Below are 19,400 nucleotides of genomic sequence, written 5' to 3'. Positions count from 1 at the left end.
ATAGAGTTACTGTAAGATACAGCGCCATGAGAACATTGAACATGGATTAGGCACAGAGATGCTCAGGAAATGCTAGTAACTTTGGTAAATTTAAATGGGGGTGGCTATGTGTAACCAAAGGACATAGACAACAATGCTGGGGCAGGGATCGGGGAGAGGGGGGAAGAAGAAGAAACATCTGAAACAAAAATAAATTAATAAAAATTGCAAAAAAAGAAAATTGGGGTGGCGTCCCAGCTCACAGTGATTCCCCCGCGTCATGGCTGTGATACCCCCCACGTGTTGGGAAGAACGGCTCTTCCTGTCTTCAGGGCCGCCATCGTCTGACAGTGATTCGTCAGCGGCAACATGGGTCTCAGACTGGGTCTCTCCGAGCACTTCTCTGAAGCTTCTAACTGCAGCTCTTGTCTGCATCTGCAGAGCGAGTGCTCCCATCAGCCCGGTTCCCAACCTCGTGGAGAACGTGGTCTGTGAAAGTGAATCTGGTATGAAAAAGATATATGAGTACTTGGTTCCAGATATTTCTAAACCCAGTTTCATCATTGCCAAGATTTATGCGCCAACAGCCCCGGTCATTTTTCTTAAGGTAGTTTGAATTGGTATTCTGTCACAGCCGGTGACGCCTGACACTCTCTCTCCCTCCCCTCTCTAAGCCTCTGCAACCCGCCCCCTTCATCTCTGATGCTTTCTTCATTACTATAGTCATCAACTGTTAGTCAGCATCCATTGGGCATCTGTTCTGCTCCGGGCCCAAGGTTGGACACTGGGACTCTTGCTTGAGAAATAACTCACATTCCCGTGTCTCCAGACTCGCACAGCTAGGCGGGGAGGGAACGAAGCAAGTACGCAGCACTGACTGGCGAATGGCTGTGGCCGAGGGAAGCACAGGAGCTGTGAGAAGTCAGAGAAGGAGTATATCCCTGTTTGGAAGGCTTCCTGAAGGAGGTGGCCCGAGGTGAGTTTTTCAGATAGGGAAAGGAGTGGAGAATTGACAAAGAGCATTTCAGGCAGAAGACCCTAACTTTGTTTTTGTTTTTGTTTTTTTATCCTCACCCGAGGACATTTTTCTATTTTTTTGTTCAGATAGAGTGGGAGGGAGAGAGAGAGAGAGAGAGAGAGAAACATCGACGTGAAAGGGTCACATCGAGTGGCTGCCACCTGCACGACCCAACCAGGGCCGGGGACAAAGTGCAACCGAGGTACATGCCCTTAGCGGGAACCGAACCCGGGTCTCTCTGGACCGCAGGCCGACGCGCTAACGCTGAGCCAAACCGGCCAGGGTTGAAGACCCTAACTTTGTAAGGGCCCAAAGCAGAATGAGAGAAAGCAGCAGCCTGGAGCCAGAGGAGAGGGGATACACAAGAACTTATTTGTATTTTCTACCCATGTAATTGCTGGGGGGAAAAAAAAAAAGCACTCCATTTTTTAAGCTTGGAAAGTCCCCGGGGTGGAGTCTTTGAACAGGGATGAAAAAAAGTGACTCCTGGCCACAGTAAAGCACTGGAGCGAAGGATTCTTCCCCCAGTAGGCTGCCTCGCTGGCCTCCTCAGTCCCACCAGAAACACTGTGCTCGGTCTCATCCAGCAGCTGGTGCTAAGTCTGTGGGACCCATCTAAAAATAGGAAGGCAGGGAGTCTAACACCAAGCAGACGGCAGAAAAGCAGCCCAGGCAGGCCTGGGAGGAGCATAAATATCCACCCCCTCGTAGAAAACATACTCATTACATTCTGAGTAAAGTCGGTTCACAATGCACCCTGGAGAAAATATGCAGTTATTGCCCCCAAACATGCCAAAGCCCTACTAATGACTGTGCGCCTGCTCCGAGGGCTTAAACCCTTCCAGATGCAGCTTCTTGCCTCCGGAGAGCTTTTCCTTCCTCTCCTCAAGAGTTTTGGACTCTTCCTTGGGTTCTAGTCCTTTAGGAGAAATACGGACCGCTGAGGGTCTTGGGGTAAGCCGTGACTGCCCTCTGGAACTCATAGGGGCAGTCTCTGGATCCTGGCCTTAATAGCTGTTGTGGAGACTGCCTGCCTGGGGTGGGGGGCAGGCAAGAAGCCAGTGCTTTAGGTGACTTGGGGGTGAGGGAGGTGGGCCTAAACTTGAGTATTTTCAGTTTCTGCCTCTATCAAGTGGAAAGGAGTCTGGGGAAGCAGTCATTTGCAAACTCAAAGCCCCAGATACACTCAGGGATTGGACCAGCGCTGGAGCTCAGAACCGCCTTCTGGCTCGTGAGCCTGGGCAGCTTCCTCCACCTCTGTGTGGCTCCACTCTCTCATCTATAGATTGGGGATGGTTTCTGAAATTAGTGTTTCTTTTCCTCTGATTAAAGAACTCATGTCTGCTTATTGTCTGTTTTTAAAAGTTTAATCAACCCACCCTGGCCGGTTTGGCTCAGCGGTTAGAGCGATGGCCCGCGGATCAGAGAGTACCAGGTTCCATTCTGGCCCAGGGCACCTACCTCGGTTGTTGTTCATCCCGGCCTGTGTTGGGGTCGTACGGGAGGCAACCAATCGATGTGTCTCTCTCACGTTGATGTTTCTCTCTCTCCCTCCCTCCCACTCTATCTGAAGATAAATGGAAAAATATCTTCGAGTGAGGATTAAAAAAAAAAAAAGTTTAATCAACCCATCTTTGAATAGGTGATGAGCTCACAATTCCAAGTTCGAAAGTTGCAAACGGTACAAAGGTAAAGTCCGCCTCTCACTCTTGTTCCATGACCACGTTTTCTCCACCAAGGAGCCCTTGTTGTTGGCTTCCGGTGCATTAAGTACGCACACAGTTATAAGACTTTTAATTGAGTCTTAGCATACACGTACACAGCAGAGTGCACATCTCAAGAGAACAACATGGTGAATCATGTTCATAGTTTTAATTCCTAAAGAAAATAAGAAAAAAGAAAAGCCACCCCAAATCCATCCCCTAGAGATAAAAACTTTTGAGATTTGGGTGATTTTCTTCCCATTCTTTCTCTCTCTCTCTCTCTCTCTCTCTCTCTCTCTCTCTCTCTCTGTGTGTGTGTGTATACATTGAAACCATTTGTATACTTTTGTACACTGTTTTTTATTTATTTTTATGTTTTTTATTTATTTTTATTTTATTTTTTTAATCCTCACCCGAGGATATTTTTCTATTGATTTTTTTTTTCCCAGATAGAGTGGAAGGGAAGTAGGAAGGGAGATCTAGAGAGAGAAACATCGATGTGAGAAAGACACATCAACTGGTTGCCTCCTGCACGACCCCACCCACGGCTGGGGACAAACTACTACCGAGGTACAGGCCCTTGCCTGGAATCGAACCCAAGACGTCCTTGGGCCGAAGCTCTAACTGCTGAGCCAAACCGGTCAGGGCAGTACACTGTCTTTTTTTTTTTTTTTTATCCTCAGCCGAGGACATTTTTTGATATTTTGTTCAGATAGAGTGGGAGGGAGAGAGAGAGAGAGAAACATCGACGTGAAAGGGACACATCGAATAGCTGCCGCCCGCACAACCCAACCAGGGCCGGGGACAAACTGCAACTGAGGTACATGCCCTTAGCGGGAACCGAACCCGGGTCTCTCGGGACCGCAGGCTGACGCTCCAACCGCTGAGCCAAACCGGCCAGGGCAGTACACTGTTTTATATATTTAACAGCATAACATGAACATTCCCTAATGTCATTAAAAATTCCTCAAAAAATTTCTTCTTTCATTGTTTGCCTCATGTTTTAAGGAATGGATTCAACCCCACTACAGGACAGTGTGTTCCATGTCCCCTGTTGTAAATAGCACCGTGGTAACCATCCTTGAACACGCATCACTGAGCTCATCTTGCAAGACAAATTCCTAGCATGGGAATTCCTGAATCCAACAGTGTGAACTGTAGTCACGCATTACATAACATTCCAGTCAACGACAGACTGCACAGGTGACAGTGGTCCTATACAATTGTAGCGGAGCTGTAAGAAATGGAAGGGTATGTGGTTCAGGAGGAATTTTTTTCTCTGACGGGAGCAATATCCATGGCAGAAGATTCCCTCTCGCTCACAGCACCTCAGTGTCGAGTGCACACATGGCATCCCAGTCAGTCAGCACTGGCCTGTTCAGCACAGAGGGGCCTGTGTCCCCCCCTCCCGAGGGCAGCATATCTAGAGGGTGCTGCAGCTGCCCAGGTCTAGCCTGATGGTCCTCAGAGTACATTGCTGTTCATTCTCTGTGGACGACCTCAGACCCTGCACAAGGACACAGGTCCACAGGAGCCACCTCCACAAGTGTGACCGAGCACTGCCGCGTTAGTAAAAGTCTCTGCGGTTGGTGGGGCCAGCTGTGCCCGTGCTCCGGGAATGCTTGCAGGGTGTAATGATCTAAAGCACAGATAGGTTTTATTTTTTCCATCAGTCAGTGCCGGAGAGGGCCCTTTGTGCCTGATGGGGTCAGCGAAACCAAAAACACATTTCCAAAGTCAAAATCTTGAGTCATCAGTTCTATACCTTCTTCATGTTCAACACCTTCTTTTTTTTTTTTTTAATGAGTACAACAAAGTTCCTTAATCTCATGCCTGTTCCAACATGTAACAAGCTAAAACCACACTACCATGACAATCCCCTGGGTTCCTTTCTCCATCCTGATTTCTTTCTCCTACGGGTCCTCAGACCACCTCTCACTCCCTCCTGACAGTCAGTTACAGGGATCTATGCCTTACCCAGCCAGTCCCTCCTCCATCTTTCCAATCAGTCCAGCCCACACCCCTGATCCTGGAGCAGCATGGACAGCTTCCATGTTCTAGTTCTGACCCTGCTGGACGGGAGCAGGGAGAGGGCTTGTGGGCAGTGTTTATAAACTCGACAGTAGGCACAGTGGTGTCCTTGGCCTTCACCTTCACTCGCCACTCACTCACTGACTCACCCAGAGCAACTTCCAGTCCGGCAAGCTCCATTCACGGTAAGTGCCCTGTACAGGGATACCATTTTTAATATTTTATACTGTATTTTACTGTACCTTTTCTACATTTAGATCTGTTTAGAAACACAGAAGCCACTGTGTTAAATTGCCGGCAGCATTCAGTGCAGTGCCGGGCGTGCGGGGTCGCAGCCCGGGGCACAGGCTCCAGCGCAGAGCCCAGGCGGGCCGGGGGCCTCCCCCTAGGTCTGAGTGAGGCACTCTGATGTCCACGCGACGGCGAAATTGCCTACCGACTCATTTCTCAGAATGTAGCCCTCTCTTTAAGTGACACGGGACTGCATTAGAATTCAGAATGAAAAAGGCCAAACTCACAGAGCCTTCGTGTTAGAGATGGGATGTAAGGCTCTGGTCCACGTGGTCCTCCGTGAGTGTGAGCTAAGGGTCCCAGAAAGAGCCGATCAATGCCTGCTGCCCCTCCCTCCCTGGAGCCTCTGGTAGACACAAAGGAGAGTCTTGATCTGGTCTGAGCTTTATTATTTTAATCACTGGAGTCTTGCCAAGTGGTGAGCTGGTGAATGTTTACCAGCTGGATCTCGGGGGTGGGGAGGGTTAGGTTCTGATGTGTAGCGTTTGTCAATTTCTGTGGTATAAGCACTCCCACTATGGCCAATTTCAAACTACCAACATGTCTCCGAAAGCAGAGTTGGGAGCAGATGCATTTAATCTCACAAGCTGGTCAGAGCTCGCTCTGTCTTCTGCTCTTGTCTTTCAACCTGCCCGAGTCTCCCTGGTCTTAACCTCTCCCCATTCGTCCCCCACCTTGAGACACCTCCAAGGTACAGAACATAATTTGAGCATTTTGTGGGAGGCGACTGTTCCTAAAGAATGAAAACATCCTCTCCCATTTCTCTGAGGGAGAAACTGAGGCTAGAGTTCTCAAGATGATTGCCCAGGGCACTCAGCCAGATGACCTTCCACAGGGTCCCTGCTTGGGGAACTTCTCAGATGGGAACCGTGCTTCCTACTGTGGAAACGTCTCTTCTAGCCACTCTACTTCTTCGGGGCCTCCTGTGCTCAGATCCACACGTGATGGGCTCCAGGCCTAGCCCTCAAGGAGCCAAGAGCCCAGTGAGGAGGCAGACCCCAGGAGCGGTCTATACATGGGAGAGAGGTGAGTGCCCAACAGAAGCTGCCCTGTTCAGTCGCCTCCAGTCTGAACTCCCAGCTTCCTCTCCTTCCTCCTTGCAGCAGACATTGCTGAGGGACTTTTTCCTCCTTCCTAAGGGAACCCATTTTTTCTGGTATCCACTCTCTTCCACACAGCAACCTGCTGTGATGGGAAAGTGACCCATCCCCAGTTCCTGGCGTAAGTAGGTTCTGATTAGTCCTGGTCAAACTGGTAATACTTTCCTCCTTGCCAGAGATTGGTTTAGGAATGAGAAAGCAACCCAATTCTGGCCAATGAGAGCTGAGGTGACACTGGGGAAAGGGTGCTTTCCTTTCCTAAGGAATTCAGGCCAAGAAAGAGACACTGCCCTGGCCAGTTCGGCTCAGCGGTTAGAGCGTTGGCCTGTGGACCAGAGAGTCCCAGGTTCGGTTCCCACTAAGGGCACATACCTCGGTTGCAGTTTATCCCTGGTCCCAGTTGGGGTCATGTGGGTGGCAGCCAGTTGATGTGTCTCTTTCACATCGATGTCTCTCTCTCTTCCTCCCTCTCTCCCTCCCACTCTATCTGAAGATAAATGCAAAAATGTCCTCGGGTGAGGGGGAGGGAGGGAGGGAGGGAAGAAGGAAGGAAGGAAGGAAGAGGAAGGAAGGAAGGAAGGAAGGAAGGAAGGAAGGAAGGAAGGAAGGAAGGAAGGAAGAAAGAAAGAAAGAAAGAAAGAAAGAAAGAAAGAAAGAAAGAAAGAAAGAAAGAAAGAAAAGAGACACCTCTCTTCTGGATACTTGGAGCTCAGGGGTTGTAGTTCTGGGTAAGGATTTTGTCACCAGCCTGAAGATGAAGCCAACCTGGGAGGGACAGCACAGCCAGGAGAACACCGAAAAGGGAGCCAGGACCCCGACCACATCCTGTCTCTGACCTGCTTGTTAGGGAGAAAATATATTTCCCTACATCCTAACTCACTTTGTTTTTTATTTTATTTTATTTATTTAAACATTTTTTTTCTTTATTGATTTTAGAGAGAGAGGAAGGGAGAGAGAGAGAGAGAGAAACATCAATCCCCACTGGGCCATATGCCCTGAACAGCTGCAGGGGTAGATGCTCAACCACTGGGCCACACTGGCCAGGCCTAACTCACTACGACTTGAGGTTTTCCGTTACTTGAAGCCAAAAACAGCCTAAATGATAAGACCCTCTGGCCCATCATCCACATTGCAATGCAGTGGTTATTATACAACAGGAATCTTATCACATGGCTTCAGGACTCCAGTCCGTCAATGGTACTTTCAGCAGTTAGGATGAAGGCTTTGTTCAATGTCTCCTCTCCCTGCATAACACCGACACCCTCCCAGACAGATGTCAGCCCGGACGGTAGGGTCCTTGGTCTTCACTACTGCTCCCTGGCGCCGAGCAGGGTCTGCCACAGAGCCGGTACTTAGAGAAGCTGCGGGGCAAATGCAGAGGAGGAGCTGGGGATGCGAAGCCCACACTCCACTTTTGGCTTTTCAGTGACTTGCTTGGGGACTTTAGGCAAGTCACTCCCCTTTCTGGACCTCAATATCCAAAGAAGGCATATAAGAAGCATATTGGACCAAAGCAGTAGTTGAAGACTGGGATTGAAAATACCTCTCAGGCCCTGGCTGGTTTGACTCAGCGGTTAGAGCGTCGGCCCGCAGACCAAAGAGTTGCAAGTTCAATTCCAGTCAAGGGCATGTACCTCGGTTATGGTTTGGTCCCCGGCCCTGGATGGGGTCGTGCAGGAGGCAAACAGTTAATGAGTCCCTCTCTCGTCAAATGGAAAACTGTCCTCGGGTAAAGATTCAAAAAAAAAAAAAAAAAAAAAGAAAAGAAAATACCTCTCAGCTACTCTGTGTGATAGTAGTTGTGCTTTTGGTATCCACTAATGGGTTAAAAACAAAAAAGACTGCTAACTTTGAAATGTGGGCACTTACCAGTCATAGCAGCACCAACAACCAGTGAAAGACATTCATGTTGTGTGTGAGACACACTGTGCACCCTCTTCACAGACAGCCCTGGGGGCCATGTGGTTTGCAGATGCCTGGCTTCTGCTAAGGGGCCCATCGGTTGGGATCCTCTGGCCTAGATCATCTTGGGGTTCTTCAAGCACTAGGGGCTGATATGTCTAACAGGGCCACAGGAGTTGTACAACTTGCTCAAGATCACACAGCAAATGAGTGGTGGATTCCAACGCACTCTCCTCCAGCCTGGGCTCCCTCTGCTCAGCCAGCCTGGCTGACAGCCCTCCCCCCCTCAGCATCCCTGGAAAGGAGAAGCAGGGAGGCCCAAGATGGCTTAGAGTGCAGCAGAGGTAGATGCAGAGTGCAGTACTCTGACAACCCGAAATGACACAGAACATACTTCAGATGCTGGTATGTGGTTTAGAAGCGGCTGGAATTACACCCTCAGGGCTGAGCCATCATTGTCAGAGTCTGGGCCCTGGTAAGGCAAGGACCCAATGAGGGGGAAGGGGGTGTCTCGGCTCAGGGCCACAGAGCCAAGCAGGGAGGCAGCGAGGGCAGGAGGCAGATTCCCAGCTGGAAATCAGGCACAGGCACCTTTTGTTTTTCCATCACATGTGGGCATGTGTTAGCTCCTTCCTTCCTTCCTTCCTTCCTTCCTTCCTTCCTTCCTTCCTTCCTTCCTTCCTTCCTTCCTTCCGCAAGGTAGTTAGTCAACAAATGCTCAGAAGTGTGACGCTCTGCAGCCTGGCACAGGGTCCAAGGATAAACCGGGCACAGAGAGAGGCCAACCAGAGCATATGCTGAAATCTCTCTGGGTACAGTCGGGCCAGAGGTGCCAGTGGGCCTTTTGCCTAGGGAAGGAGAAAGGAGAAATTGCTAAATGTTTTCTAAAGAATAAAGAGGCTATTTTCTGCGAGCAGGTCTCAAAGGACATGGAGGAGTACAACAGGCAGGCCAGGGAAGACTGGAGCTCCTGGCAGAGGGCCAGGTGGGAGAAGGGCTGAATTCCTTCTTTGCATCTTGATGGGAAACCCTCAGGGTTTTTGTTCACTTGTTTTTTTTTGTTGTGTGTGTGTGTGTGTTTTTTTTTAATTTATCCTTATCTGAGGACATTTTTGCATTCATCTTCAGATAGAGCGAGAGGGAGAGAGGGAAGAAGAGAGAGAAAGAAACATTGATGTGAGAGAGACACATCAACTGGCTGCCACCTACACAACCCCAACCGGGGCCAGGGACAAACTGCAACCGAGGTACGTTCCCTTAGTGGGAACCAAACCTGGGTCTCTCTGGACTGCGGCCGATGCTCTAACCACTGAGCAACCGGTCAGGGCTGTTTTGTTTTTTTAATGCTCATCCAAGGATATGCTTAGAGAGAGAAACATCAACCAGTTGCCTCCTGTATGCACACCGACAAGGATTGAACCCACAAACCCGGTATGTGCCCTGACCAGGAATTGAACCGGCAATCTTTCGGTGCACAGGGCAATGCTCAGCCAACTGAGCCACTCTGGCAAGGCTGCTTGTTATTTGTTTGACAGTGTGGAGGTTACTCTCAGAGGGACAGATGGACTCCTTGTGAATGAAGACCTTAGGAGAGCAAGGGGCTGGTAGGAGAAATACCTACCAGGCTGTATTGGTAGGTAGAGCTGGCAAAATGGGTTGTGCTCATTTGTGTTAATAAAGGCTCGGAAGGAGAGGGGACCTGGCCTTTGGTTGAAAGTAACTCTGTAGAGACCCTGTGTGTTTTAGCGGAAGCAGGGCACCGGGGGCCGGTGCAGGATGAGGCAGGAGGGGCTGCAGGTCAGGTTGTGCGGCGCCTGCCAGCCGTGTTAATGACTTGGTCTGACTCCTGAGATAATGAGGAGCCACAATGATGTTTCAGTAGCTGTAACATCATGCTAGCTGCTGAGCAGAAAAGGAATCAGAGGGCCAGGCAGCGAGCCCAGCCAGGAGGCAGTGTGAGTAGGGATATCGGCCTGAACAAGGACTGAAACGGGACAAGAGAAGAGAATGGATTTGAGAGAAATTTCTGAGAACTGACAGGTCTCAGTGACTGGAGGTGGTCGGAGAGAGAGAAAGGAGAGAATGATGGCCAGTTCTTGGACTTGTGACAAAGTGAACTGGATGGCTGGAGGTCCTCCCTCTGTTCTGGTCTGTAGTGGATGGGAGCGGAGGGTCTGGTGCTCCCCCAGAACCAGAGCTCGGTTCACAGCTCACCACAGGTTCAGCCTCCCCTCTGCTCTCTCAGCCCCTAGCGTCTTCCCTCTCCGGCCACACTGATCTAAACAAGGGATGGGATCATGTCATTCCCCTGCTGAAGAGTTTTCAAAGGCTCCCTGTTATCTCTAGAAAGATCTGAGCTCCTTAGGCTGGCAAATAAAGTCATCTACAATCTGACCCCATCTACCTTCTTTGTCTGGGTTCCTTGACCCTCTACATTAGCCACAGTGAATAATAATAGTAACAACAACAACAACAGCCTACACTTACACAGCGTTGGTATGTGCTGCGCACTGTCCTGAGAACTTTACATATATTAGCTCATTCTTAGTGGAAAAACACTGAAAGTCTTACACTTCCCAGGGTGAACCACATCCTCTCTTGCCTTCAGACTTTTGTATTCGCAGTTTTCTTGTCCTGGTGTCCAATTGTCCTTCCAGCTGTCTGATACATATTTATTGACCATCAACTTGTGTTAGGCACTATACTGAGATATAGTACCGGAGTCTGGTGTGAAGACAGACACACGAAGAGTCAATAAGGTAAGTGCAGTCAGTGATGGAGATGTGATGGGAGCACAGAGATGAAGCCCTTAGAGCAGCCTGGCCAGCTGGAGCTTTACTCCTCCAGGAAGTCTTCCTGACTTCACCAGGATGAGTGAGGTCCCTCTCCCGTGCCTCTGCAAGTTCCTTCTCTGCCCATATTACACTCTGACCACCTGGTATGGGGAGTGACTGTGTGGCTGTCCCTGCCTGAGCTGAGTGAAGGCAGAGAAGTCTGACTCAGCACTGACCCACACCCAGGGTGGCCTGGACACAGATCCGTAGGATTTGCTGAATGGATGCTCTTGAGGAATGAAGAGTCACAAGGAGAGCCATCCTCCTTCGGGTTGTTCCCTGATGCTCTCCCCAGAAGCAGGCCTACCCGTGGCCCAGAGGGCGCTCCCTCCACAGGAGCCCGGCCCTGCGGACAGGATAAGGCTGGGGCTGCTGCCTTCATTCCTAGCTCAGGAGCAGCCTGGTTAGAAAAGGCCCCCCAGCCAGGTTGGAACTATCTGCCCCAGGCTTCTGAGGAAGGGCAGTATCTTGGGCAGCTCTAGTTGTGGGGGTCCTGCAGCAGCCCTCAGGGTCCCTGGGTGGCAGGGGATGGGTGAGGGTGTCTCTGAGGTTTCCTTTGTTTCCCGAGTCCCTCTGCAGCCTTAGGACTATGGGATAAGTGGGTGCTATGATGGGGGCTTTTAGGAATAAATGACAGTGGAGCAGTCTCAAACTAGAGGTGTTTGAGGAATATTCCAGAAAGCCTAATGGGGTCTTGTGACAGCTCAGACTGGCTCCTGTTGGGTTAACGCAGCTCCTTCTCCCCAGTGCTCTGGAGGGGAAATCACAGGGCTCTACTAGGGGCTGCACACCTCGGAGTAAAGGCCCGAGCCCACTTTTAGCCTGAGCCCCTTCTCCCAGCAGAGCAGCTGGAAAGCTCTGGCTCCCTCCCTCTTCTTGCTGTGAAGCTCATCTTGGCGCTGGTGCCTCTGTTGAGGTGGGGCTGGGGGCAGGGAGCCTTAGGGCTAATGCTAGCAGCTTTGCACAGGGTGGGAATTTCCACTCCTATCTAGGGAGTCATCAATGCTGTGTGCCCTGACCTGGGCCTTTGGCCTCCAAAGGGCAGTGGGAAGGCCGGCCCCAGGGCCAATCCCTGGCCATTAATCCCTCCTGCCAGTCTGAATATCCACCCAGCATGGTCAGACAAAGAACTGCCCAGCAGCCACTGTGTTCTTCCCGCCCCAGGGGCTCCACTCAGACACTGGGCCGCCTGGAATCCAGGCCCATGAGAAAGGGGCTGCCCTCACTGGCCATCTTATGCCCGGATGCTCAGCCACATCCCATCCGGCCCAGGGCCTGTGAAAAGAGGGCCCAGCCACGCTGAAAACACGAATTAGCCCTTGGGCTACCCTGACACTGGCCTGCTTGGCTCTGGGAAGCAGGCCCAATGGAGGGGGCCAGGCAGGCACAGAGAACTGGTAAAGTCTGGATTTGTACCCCTTTGGCCCAGCTCCCTGCCCCCACCCTTCCCAGGATTAGTGTAGCCAACTGCATATTCAGTATAATTTATTGAACATATACTATGTCCCAGACTCTGCACATGAATCAGAAAATTGAAAGAATAAGAAAATTGCAGTCTGCCATGGGAGATAATAAGAGCCATGCCCCCATCCCTAATTTGGAGGTGTGCGAGAGGCTGAGATGGGGCTTCAGAGGGGACTTCGGCCCTAGGGAAGGAGGGCAAGATAGCAGCTCTTGTTCTGTGCCTGAGTCTAACTGCAGCATTATGCTCCACCTCGTTGAAAACACGCAGGCTTGTCCGGCTGGTGTGGCTCAGTGGTTGAGCATCGACCCATGCACCAAGAGGGCGCCAGTTCGATTTCCGGTCAGGACACATGCCCAGGTTATGGGCCTGATCCCCAGTGGGGGGCCTGCAGGTGGTGGCTGGTTAATGTTCTCTCTCATCAATGTGTCTATTTCTCTCTCCCTCTCTCTCTAAAATGAATAAAGGGGAAAAATTATAAAAAAAGAAAAAGAAAACATGCAGGCTCTGAAATCACTTCTCTGGCTCTGCCTCTCTTTCCCCTTCTGGTTTGATTCTGGATCTCCCAGTACCAAGTGCCAGTGTGGGCCAGTCCCTTTCATACACGACCTCATTTCGGTCTCATAATAGTGCTGAGGGTTTGTTATTGTCCCCATTTGGCAGGTGAGAAAACCGGGGCTCAAGTGAGCGACTGGCCCCAGGCCACCCGGCTCTGGGAGCAGGACCCCGTTGCTGCAGTTGTTTATCTTGCCTTCTTCGCGAACTGTTTGCTGTGACAACAGTCTTGTGTTCTTTCGGCCTGTGCTCAAGTAGTGGAACCCAAGGTGGAGAAGGTATGAGGTGGGACCTGTTCATGTACAAACAGGCTGATTCTTCACTGTTGTGGGTGGGGGGTTATCTTTAGATCTCCCAGTGTCGCCTTGGTGGTTTGGCTCAGCGGTTGGAGCATTGGCCTGCGGACCAGAGAGTCCAGGGTTCGGTTCCCGCTAAGGGCATGTACCAAATAAATAAATAAATAAAATAAAATAAGAGGGGAAAATGGTAACTTAAAAAATAAATAAATAAATAAAATAGATCTCCCAGTGTCATCTCCTTCCTCTCTCTTTTGATAGCCCCTTCCGCCCCCTCCACCCCCTCTCACCTCTCTCACAGCCGTGATTGTCTGTGCCCCTCTCTCCACCAGGCTGTGAATCCCTTCATTTCTGTCTTCCCTGAACGCTGGCAAAGGGCCTGGCACACCAGTGCTGGGTGAATGATGTGGGCTAAGCTGAGGCAGGAGAACTGAAGGAGGGTGGGTTTGGAGTCCATGTACAATTGATGGGACTTGAGATTGCTTGGATGTGGGAGTGATGGGGGAGGGAGGTGCCCAAGATGATGTTCATATTTCTGATCTGGGTGGTGAGGGGCGAGGGGTCCATTTGCTGAGATCCGGAAGGCAGGAAGGGGAGCAGGTTGGGATTGGGGGGTACGCTAGGGTGAGGGTAATGTGCAGTAGATACTTGGAATATGCTGACCTAGAAGTCAGGACAGAGGCTAGGGACCAACTTTGCAGCTAAAGTTGTGAGGGCTGGGAAAACTCTGTAGTAAATTATCTCTACAGTCTCAGCTTTAAAATATGATGCTTTTAGAAAAGTCATGTTGCTGGAGCTCTGAACTCTGGGTTTAACTCCAGCTCTGCTGCTAGCTGTGTGAGGTCAGGTAAGTCACTCAACCTTTCAGAGCTTCAGTTTCCTCATCTGCCAAACGCACAAGGTGTTCACACTTAAGTGAGATAAGGTATACCGTGTTTACCGCACGTAAAATGCTCAGTAATGAGCATTTTATATTATCAGCTCTGTTATATTATCAGCTCTGAGACTGGAGCTGAGTGAGGGAGGCCCTTGAGCCTTAAGTGTGAATTTTGATGCCCTAGGCCATAGGCCTGCTGTAACCAGGGGCATTCCACATCAGGACCAGAACTGGGGTGAGGCACCTAGGGCCCCAAATTTAAGGAGGCTATGGCTCTGGGGTACTGATCCTGCACTGCACCACAATTTAGGCCTTGGGAATGCTACTTGCCTGTCCTACCCCCAGCCCTGCTCCCCTGATCTTGCCGATGCCCAGGAGGAGCCTCTTTAAGACAAGGCTCTTTTACCCTTTGGTTTCCTCCAAGCCAGGGCTGGCTCTCCTGTTACTTTAGAGAGGTTTCCTGAAATAGGTTCAGGGTAGCCTCACCGCTGGATGATGGTGGCGAGTGGCACTACCCAGAGTTAGTTTTTTTACATTTTATTTATTTATTTATTTATTTATTTTTAATCCTCACCTGAGGATATTTTTCCATTGATTTTCAGATAGAGTGGGAGGGAGGGAGAGAGAGAGAGAGAGAAACATCAACGTGAGAGAGACACATCGACTGGTTGCCTCCTGGACCCCAACCAGGGCCAGGGACCAAATCGCAACTGAGGTACAAGGTATGTGCCCTTGACCAGAATCGAAGCCCCCATTCTTTGGTCCGCGGGCTAATGAGCCAAACCAGCCAAGGCCCTACAGTGAATTTTTAATAAACGGCTATGATTCTGAGGTGTGAGTGTAGTGTTTCTGTGTCAGTAAGCAGTGTTCTCAGACCTTCAGTCTGTGGAAGCACTTGGGGGGTCTCTCTCTGACCAGTACCTGCGCCTTGGCACGTTAGGCTGTGCAGACCTGTGTTCCGAGCATCTTCCCAGTGCGCATACTGTGTGTGCATGGGCAAGGGAGCCCTTTCCTAGAACAGAAGGGCCATGGAGAAGAGGCAGCCAGAAAGGCAACTCCAAGTTAAGGATTTTCGGGTCTCTTGATTTAAAGCAGTCTTCTGCCACTTTTCAAAGGATGTTCACAGGTGTCCTGGATGGGTCAGGGTTGTGGGGGGAACAGAAGAGAAAGGGGATGGTGACCTTGGAGCCACCAAACATCCTCCCCTGAGACAAAGCCAGCTTCCCCCCCCCTTCCCCCTCCCCATCCTACCCTTCTCCACTGCCTAATGTCGGGGTGTGGGCCTGACCGTCCCTGACCAGCACAGCGTTAGGATGCTGCAGGCTGGCAAGGCGGCCCTGGGCGCGCTCATCTCTGCCCCAGCTGGTGTTTGAAGGACAGGGAGGAGGCCAGGAGAGAAGGGTGTCGGGGACAGGACTCAGCCGGTAGAAACAAAACGAGGAGGGGGCCCAGAGAGTGCGATGAATAGGTGGATTTGTGATTGGCACTGATCCCAAAGGGAGGAGGTTGAGGGAGATCTTAAAAGAAAGGGCGCTGATGAATTCTGTGGGTCAGGGCCAGGGACCGACCCAGCGGACAGGGAAAGGGATGAGGCTGGGTCTGGCCAAGGCAGACCCAAAGGGAGGGGGCCCAGGGAGGGGCAGCACGGTGTACGGGAGGGGCTGGGAGCTCAGTAAGGAGATAGGGAAAGCAAAGTCGGGGGAGGCGCTGCCGGCCGGGAAGGTCCGAGCCTTGTGCCCTGGTCAGGGGGCGGGGAAGGGGGGCTGTGTCCATATAAGGTGGGTCAGCGGCCCGCTCTCTCTGAGCAGCGCAGCGCGGGCAGGGCTGCCGCCTCCCGACGCCTGGCCGCGGCGACATGGAGCCCCCTGCCGCCTTCGCGGGCTTCCCGGCCCTGCCCTCGGTCGCGCCGTCGGGGCCGCCGCCGTCGCCGCTCGCCGGAGCGGAGCCCGGGCCGGAGCCCGAGGCGGCGGGCGCGGGCGGCGGGGAGCCGGAGCCCGCCCCGGGCCCGGGCCGGCGGCGGCGGCGGCCGCTGCAGCGCGGGAAGCCGCCCTACTCGTACATCGCGCTCATCGCCATGGCGCTGGCGCACGCCCCGGGCCGCCGGCTCACGCTGGCCGCCATCTACCGCTTCATCACCGAGCGCTTCGCCTTCTACCGCGACAGCCCGCGCAAGTGGCAGAACAGCATCCGCCACAACCTCACGCTCAACGACTGCTTCGTCAAGGTGCCCCGCGAGCCGGGCAACCCGGGCAAGGGCAACTACTGGACGCTGGACCCGGCGGCCGCCGACATGTTCGACAACGGCAGCTTCCTGCGGCGCCGCAAGCGCTTCAAGCGCGCCGAGCTGCCCGCGCCGCCCGCGCCCGCGCCCGCCGCCCCCTACGCGCCCTTCCCGGCCGGGCCCGGGCTGCTCGCGCCGCCCCCCGCCGCGCCCGCGCCCGCGCCGCCCGCCCGCCTCTTCAGCGTCGACAGCCTGGTGAGCCTGCCGCCCGAGCTGGCGGGGCTGGGCGCCCCCGAGCCGCCCTGCTGCGCCGCGCTCGACGCCGCCTTCCCGCCCTGCGCAGCCGCCTCCCCGCCGCTCTACGCGCCCGCGCCCGACCGCCTGGGGCTGCCCGCCGCGCGCCCCGGGCCCGGCCCGCTCCCCGCCGAGCCGCTGCTGGCCTTGGCGGGGCCGCCGGGCGTGCTCGGCCCGCTGGGCGCGCTCGGCCCCGGGGAGGCCTACCTGAAGCCGCCGGCCTACGCGCCGGGACTGGAGCGCTACCTGTGAGCCCTTCCCCACCAGCGGGGGTCGCCTGGGGTCCCGTCGCCCCCAGGACTGGGCGCCTGCAGGCACCTCTCCTCCTCTTGGTTTGGGCACACCTCCAGCTCCCCATGTTTGCCTTTTGGACTGAGCACACGTGTTACCTCTTTCTTTGTCTCCCACCCGTGCGGAGAATCCCACCATCTCTCCACCGGATTGAACCCCCCCACCCCAATATGTGAACCCCTCATTTCTTCTTCCACTGTGAGCCCCCATCTGCGCGCTCCCCCAGCGCTGTGGTTGGACCCCTGTCGGTGCAGATCACCATCCATGAGCCTGCACCCCAGGTTTCTGGTGAATTACAGGCCTTCGATCTCAAGCTGCCTCCCCAACTGGCTCCTTACTTCTTCAACCTTCTCTCGTGTTTTTACAGCACATTAGTCATATTCCTGGATTCATGGCTCCCTCGTTCTCTTCCCTTCATTTCCCACAAGTGTGAGCCCCAACCCCACCTACTTGTCTGTTCTCAGTTTCTTAATGGGACACACACACACACACACACACACACACACACCCGCACTGTTCCAGGTCCTGAGGACAGTTCTTCGAGATTTACTTAGTGGGCTACCCACCATCTGGAATACTTAGGACTGATTCATTAGGTTATTGTTTTTTAAATTAAAGCTTGTTTGGTTAAAAAGAAAGAAGAAAGCTTTCTCCGGGCTCAGTGTGCTGGGGGCGTGGTCAGGGGAGGTAGTGGGTGAGCTTTGTTCAGAATCTTTGGTTGTCATACAGTGTGAGCCCTTTGTGAAGCATCAGGCAGAGGTTCATGAAATAGGATTAGGATGGGATTAACCATAGCTGTGCACATAGTAGGCCCAGTAAATGCCATCACCTGCTGTATCCCAAAGGCTGGTGGAAATGAAACAGGTGTGCACATGAGTGTATCTGGCCAGTGGGTTTGTCTGCTCTGTGTGGGTACTGCCAGCTCCCATGGATAAGGGAGCATTGGCCACTCCTCCAAGTACTTATTTTATTATGATGATGATCATTATTTTAATCTTCACCCAAGGACATATTTTTAATAATTTTTTTAGAGAGAGAGGAAGGGAGAGGGAGAGAGAAACATCAATTGGTTGCTTCCCATACGCTCCCAGACTGGGGATTGAACCTGCAACTTGGGTATATGCCCTGACCAGGAATTGAATCCATAACCCTTCAGTGCACGAGACAATGCTCCAACTGAGCTATACAGGCCAGGGCTCCAAGTACTTACTGAATGTGCCAAGTACTGTGCTTGTCTTTGGAAATAAATACAGGACTAAACAAATGGGCAAGATCCTTGCCTCATGGTGCTTAGGGGAAGAGACATTACCAATCACTCCTCAACGAAATGAGATAAGTGCTCTATAGCCTTGAACTCAAAGTGTAGTACATGGACCTTCACAAACTCCTGAGATGAAATGCATCACCTTGTTAGAGATGCAGAATCTCAGGCTCCACTTCGGACCCACTGAATCATCAGATTCTGCATCTTAACAAAATTTGCTGGTGATTAGTATGCACAGCAATCTGGAGAAAAGGCATTGGGCTAAGGCTGGGGGCTCACTTTAAAAAGCTTTCTATTTAAAGAGTGGGACCAGGCTGCAGAACCACACACCCCTCTCCATACTTCCGGAGCTGGGCCCTGCACCATCAGCTATGCCCCCTGTCTTACCTCTTTGTTAAATTGGCAGCTGGTGCAGCAAGGACCTGAGCTGATTCCTGACAGTCCCCAGCACCAAGGACAGGGCAACACTGAGCAGACTCAAAGGTTGCTGCAGGAGGGGAGAGAGTTGGCCTTAGATCCTGTCCTACTCTGGTGCTGACCCAAATGCTAAGCACCAGGCTTTCCTAAGCTCCTCTGCCCCAGGGTTCCCCAAGTCTGTAGGGTCTAGATTAGATGGAGGGAAAGGTGGGGAGGGGTTCAGTGTGCCCTGAGCCCAATGTGAATGTGATTTGCATGTTGAGCATGCCCATACATCTCTCTTAGATACCAGAGTTTAGAGCTCTGGGGTGGATGCAGGGTGAGGGTGAAAAGCAGGCAGCTCATGGAAGAGAAAGGTGCAGGAAATCTGAGAAGGTAGGGAAGACTGTCTTTGGAGGTAGGGCAGTAGGTCTGCACAGTCTGGTGTGAAACACACTGGCTAGACTTCCTCCCCAGCGGTTAACCCCTTTAAGCAAGAGTCAGATTGCATCTGCCTGATGCATAGCAACTCTTCACTTAATATTTGTTGAGTGACTGGCTAACTGAATGAGTCCCTAGTGTCTATTATGCCTGACTTACTGGATAATAACTAGTTGACAGTACTTTGGCACGTTCTTATCCATTTTCACTTGCAGTCCTCCCAGTGGCCTGCAAAAGAGGTGGAGGTAGAGGCTATTTCCCCACTTGTCCGATGAGAAAATTGCCCCTCCCTCGGGCCCAGCAGGTAGCAAAGATTCAACCTGGTTCTCTAAGGAGTACAGCTCCACAAAGATCAAAATGCAAACTTTTTTCTGCTACAAATGATGTTACAGACTCTCCTCTTGCCTCAAAGCACCTCTGGATAAGTTCCTTCCAAATCCAAGAA

At 52.2% G+C, this 19,400-nt stretch overlaps 1 protein-coding gene across 1 annotated transcript; it reads left to right on the top strand.

Annotated features, from left to right (window-relative positions):
• The first annotated feature begins 259 nt into the window (after positions 1-259).
• On the top strand, positions 260-16,815 carry FOXE3 (forkhead box E3). Its single transcript, XM_036256801.1, has 3 exons — positions 260-586; positions 13,949-14,018; positions 15,857-16,815. Exons 1-3 carry the CDS (start codon positions 260-262, stop codon positions 16,813-16,815), a joined length of 1,356 nt encoding a protein of 451 aa, XP_036112694.1.
• The last annotated feature ends 2,585 nt before the right edge of the window (positions 16,816-19,400 follow it).

Source organism: Molossus molossus, unplaced genomic scaffold (assembly GCF_014108415.1).
Source record: "Molossus molossus isolate mMolMol1 unplaced genomic scaffold, mMolMol1.p scaffold_m16_p_12, whole genome shotgun sequence".
Lineage (NCBI taxonomy): Eukaryota > Metazoa > Chordata > Mammalia > Chiroptera > Molossidae > Molossus > Molossus molossus.
The sequence above is the reverse complement of the archived record's forward strand: the minus strand, read 5'-3'. Positions and strand labels throughout refer to the sequence as shown.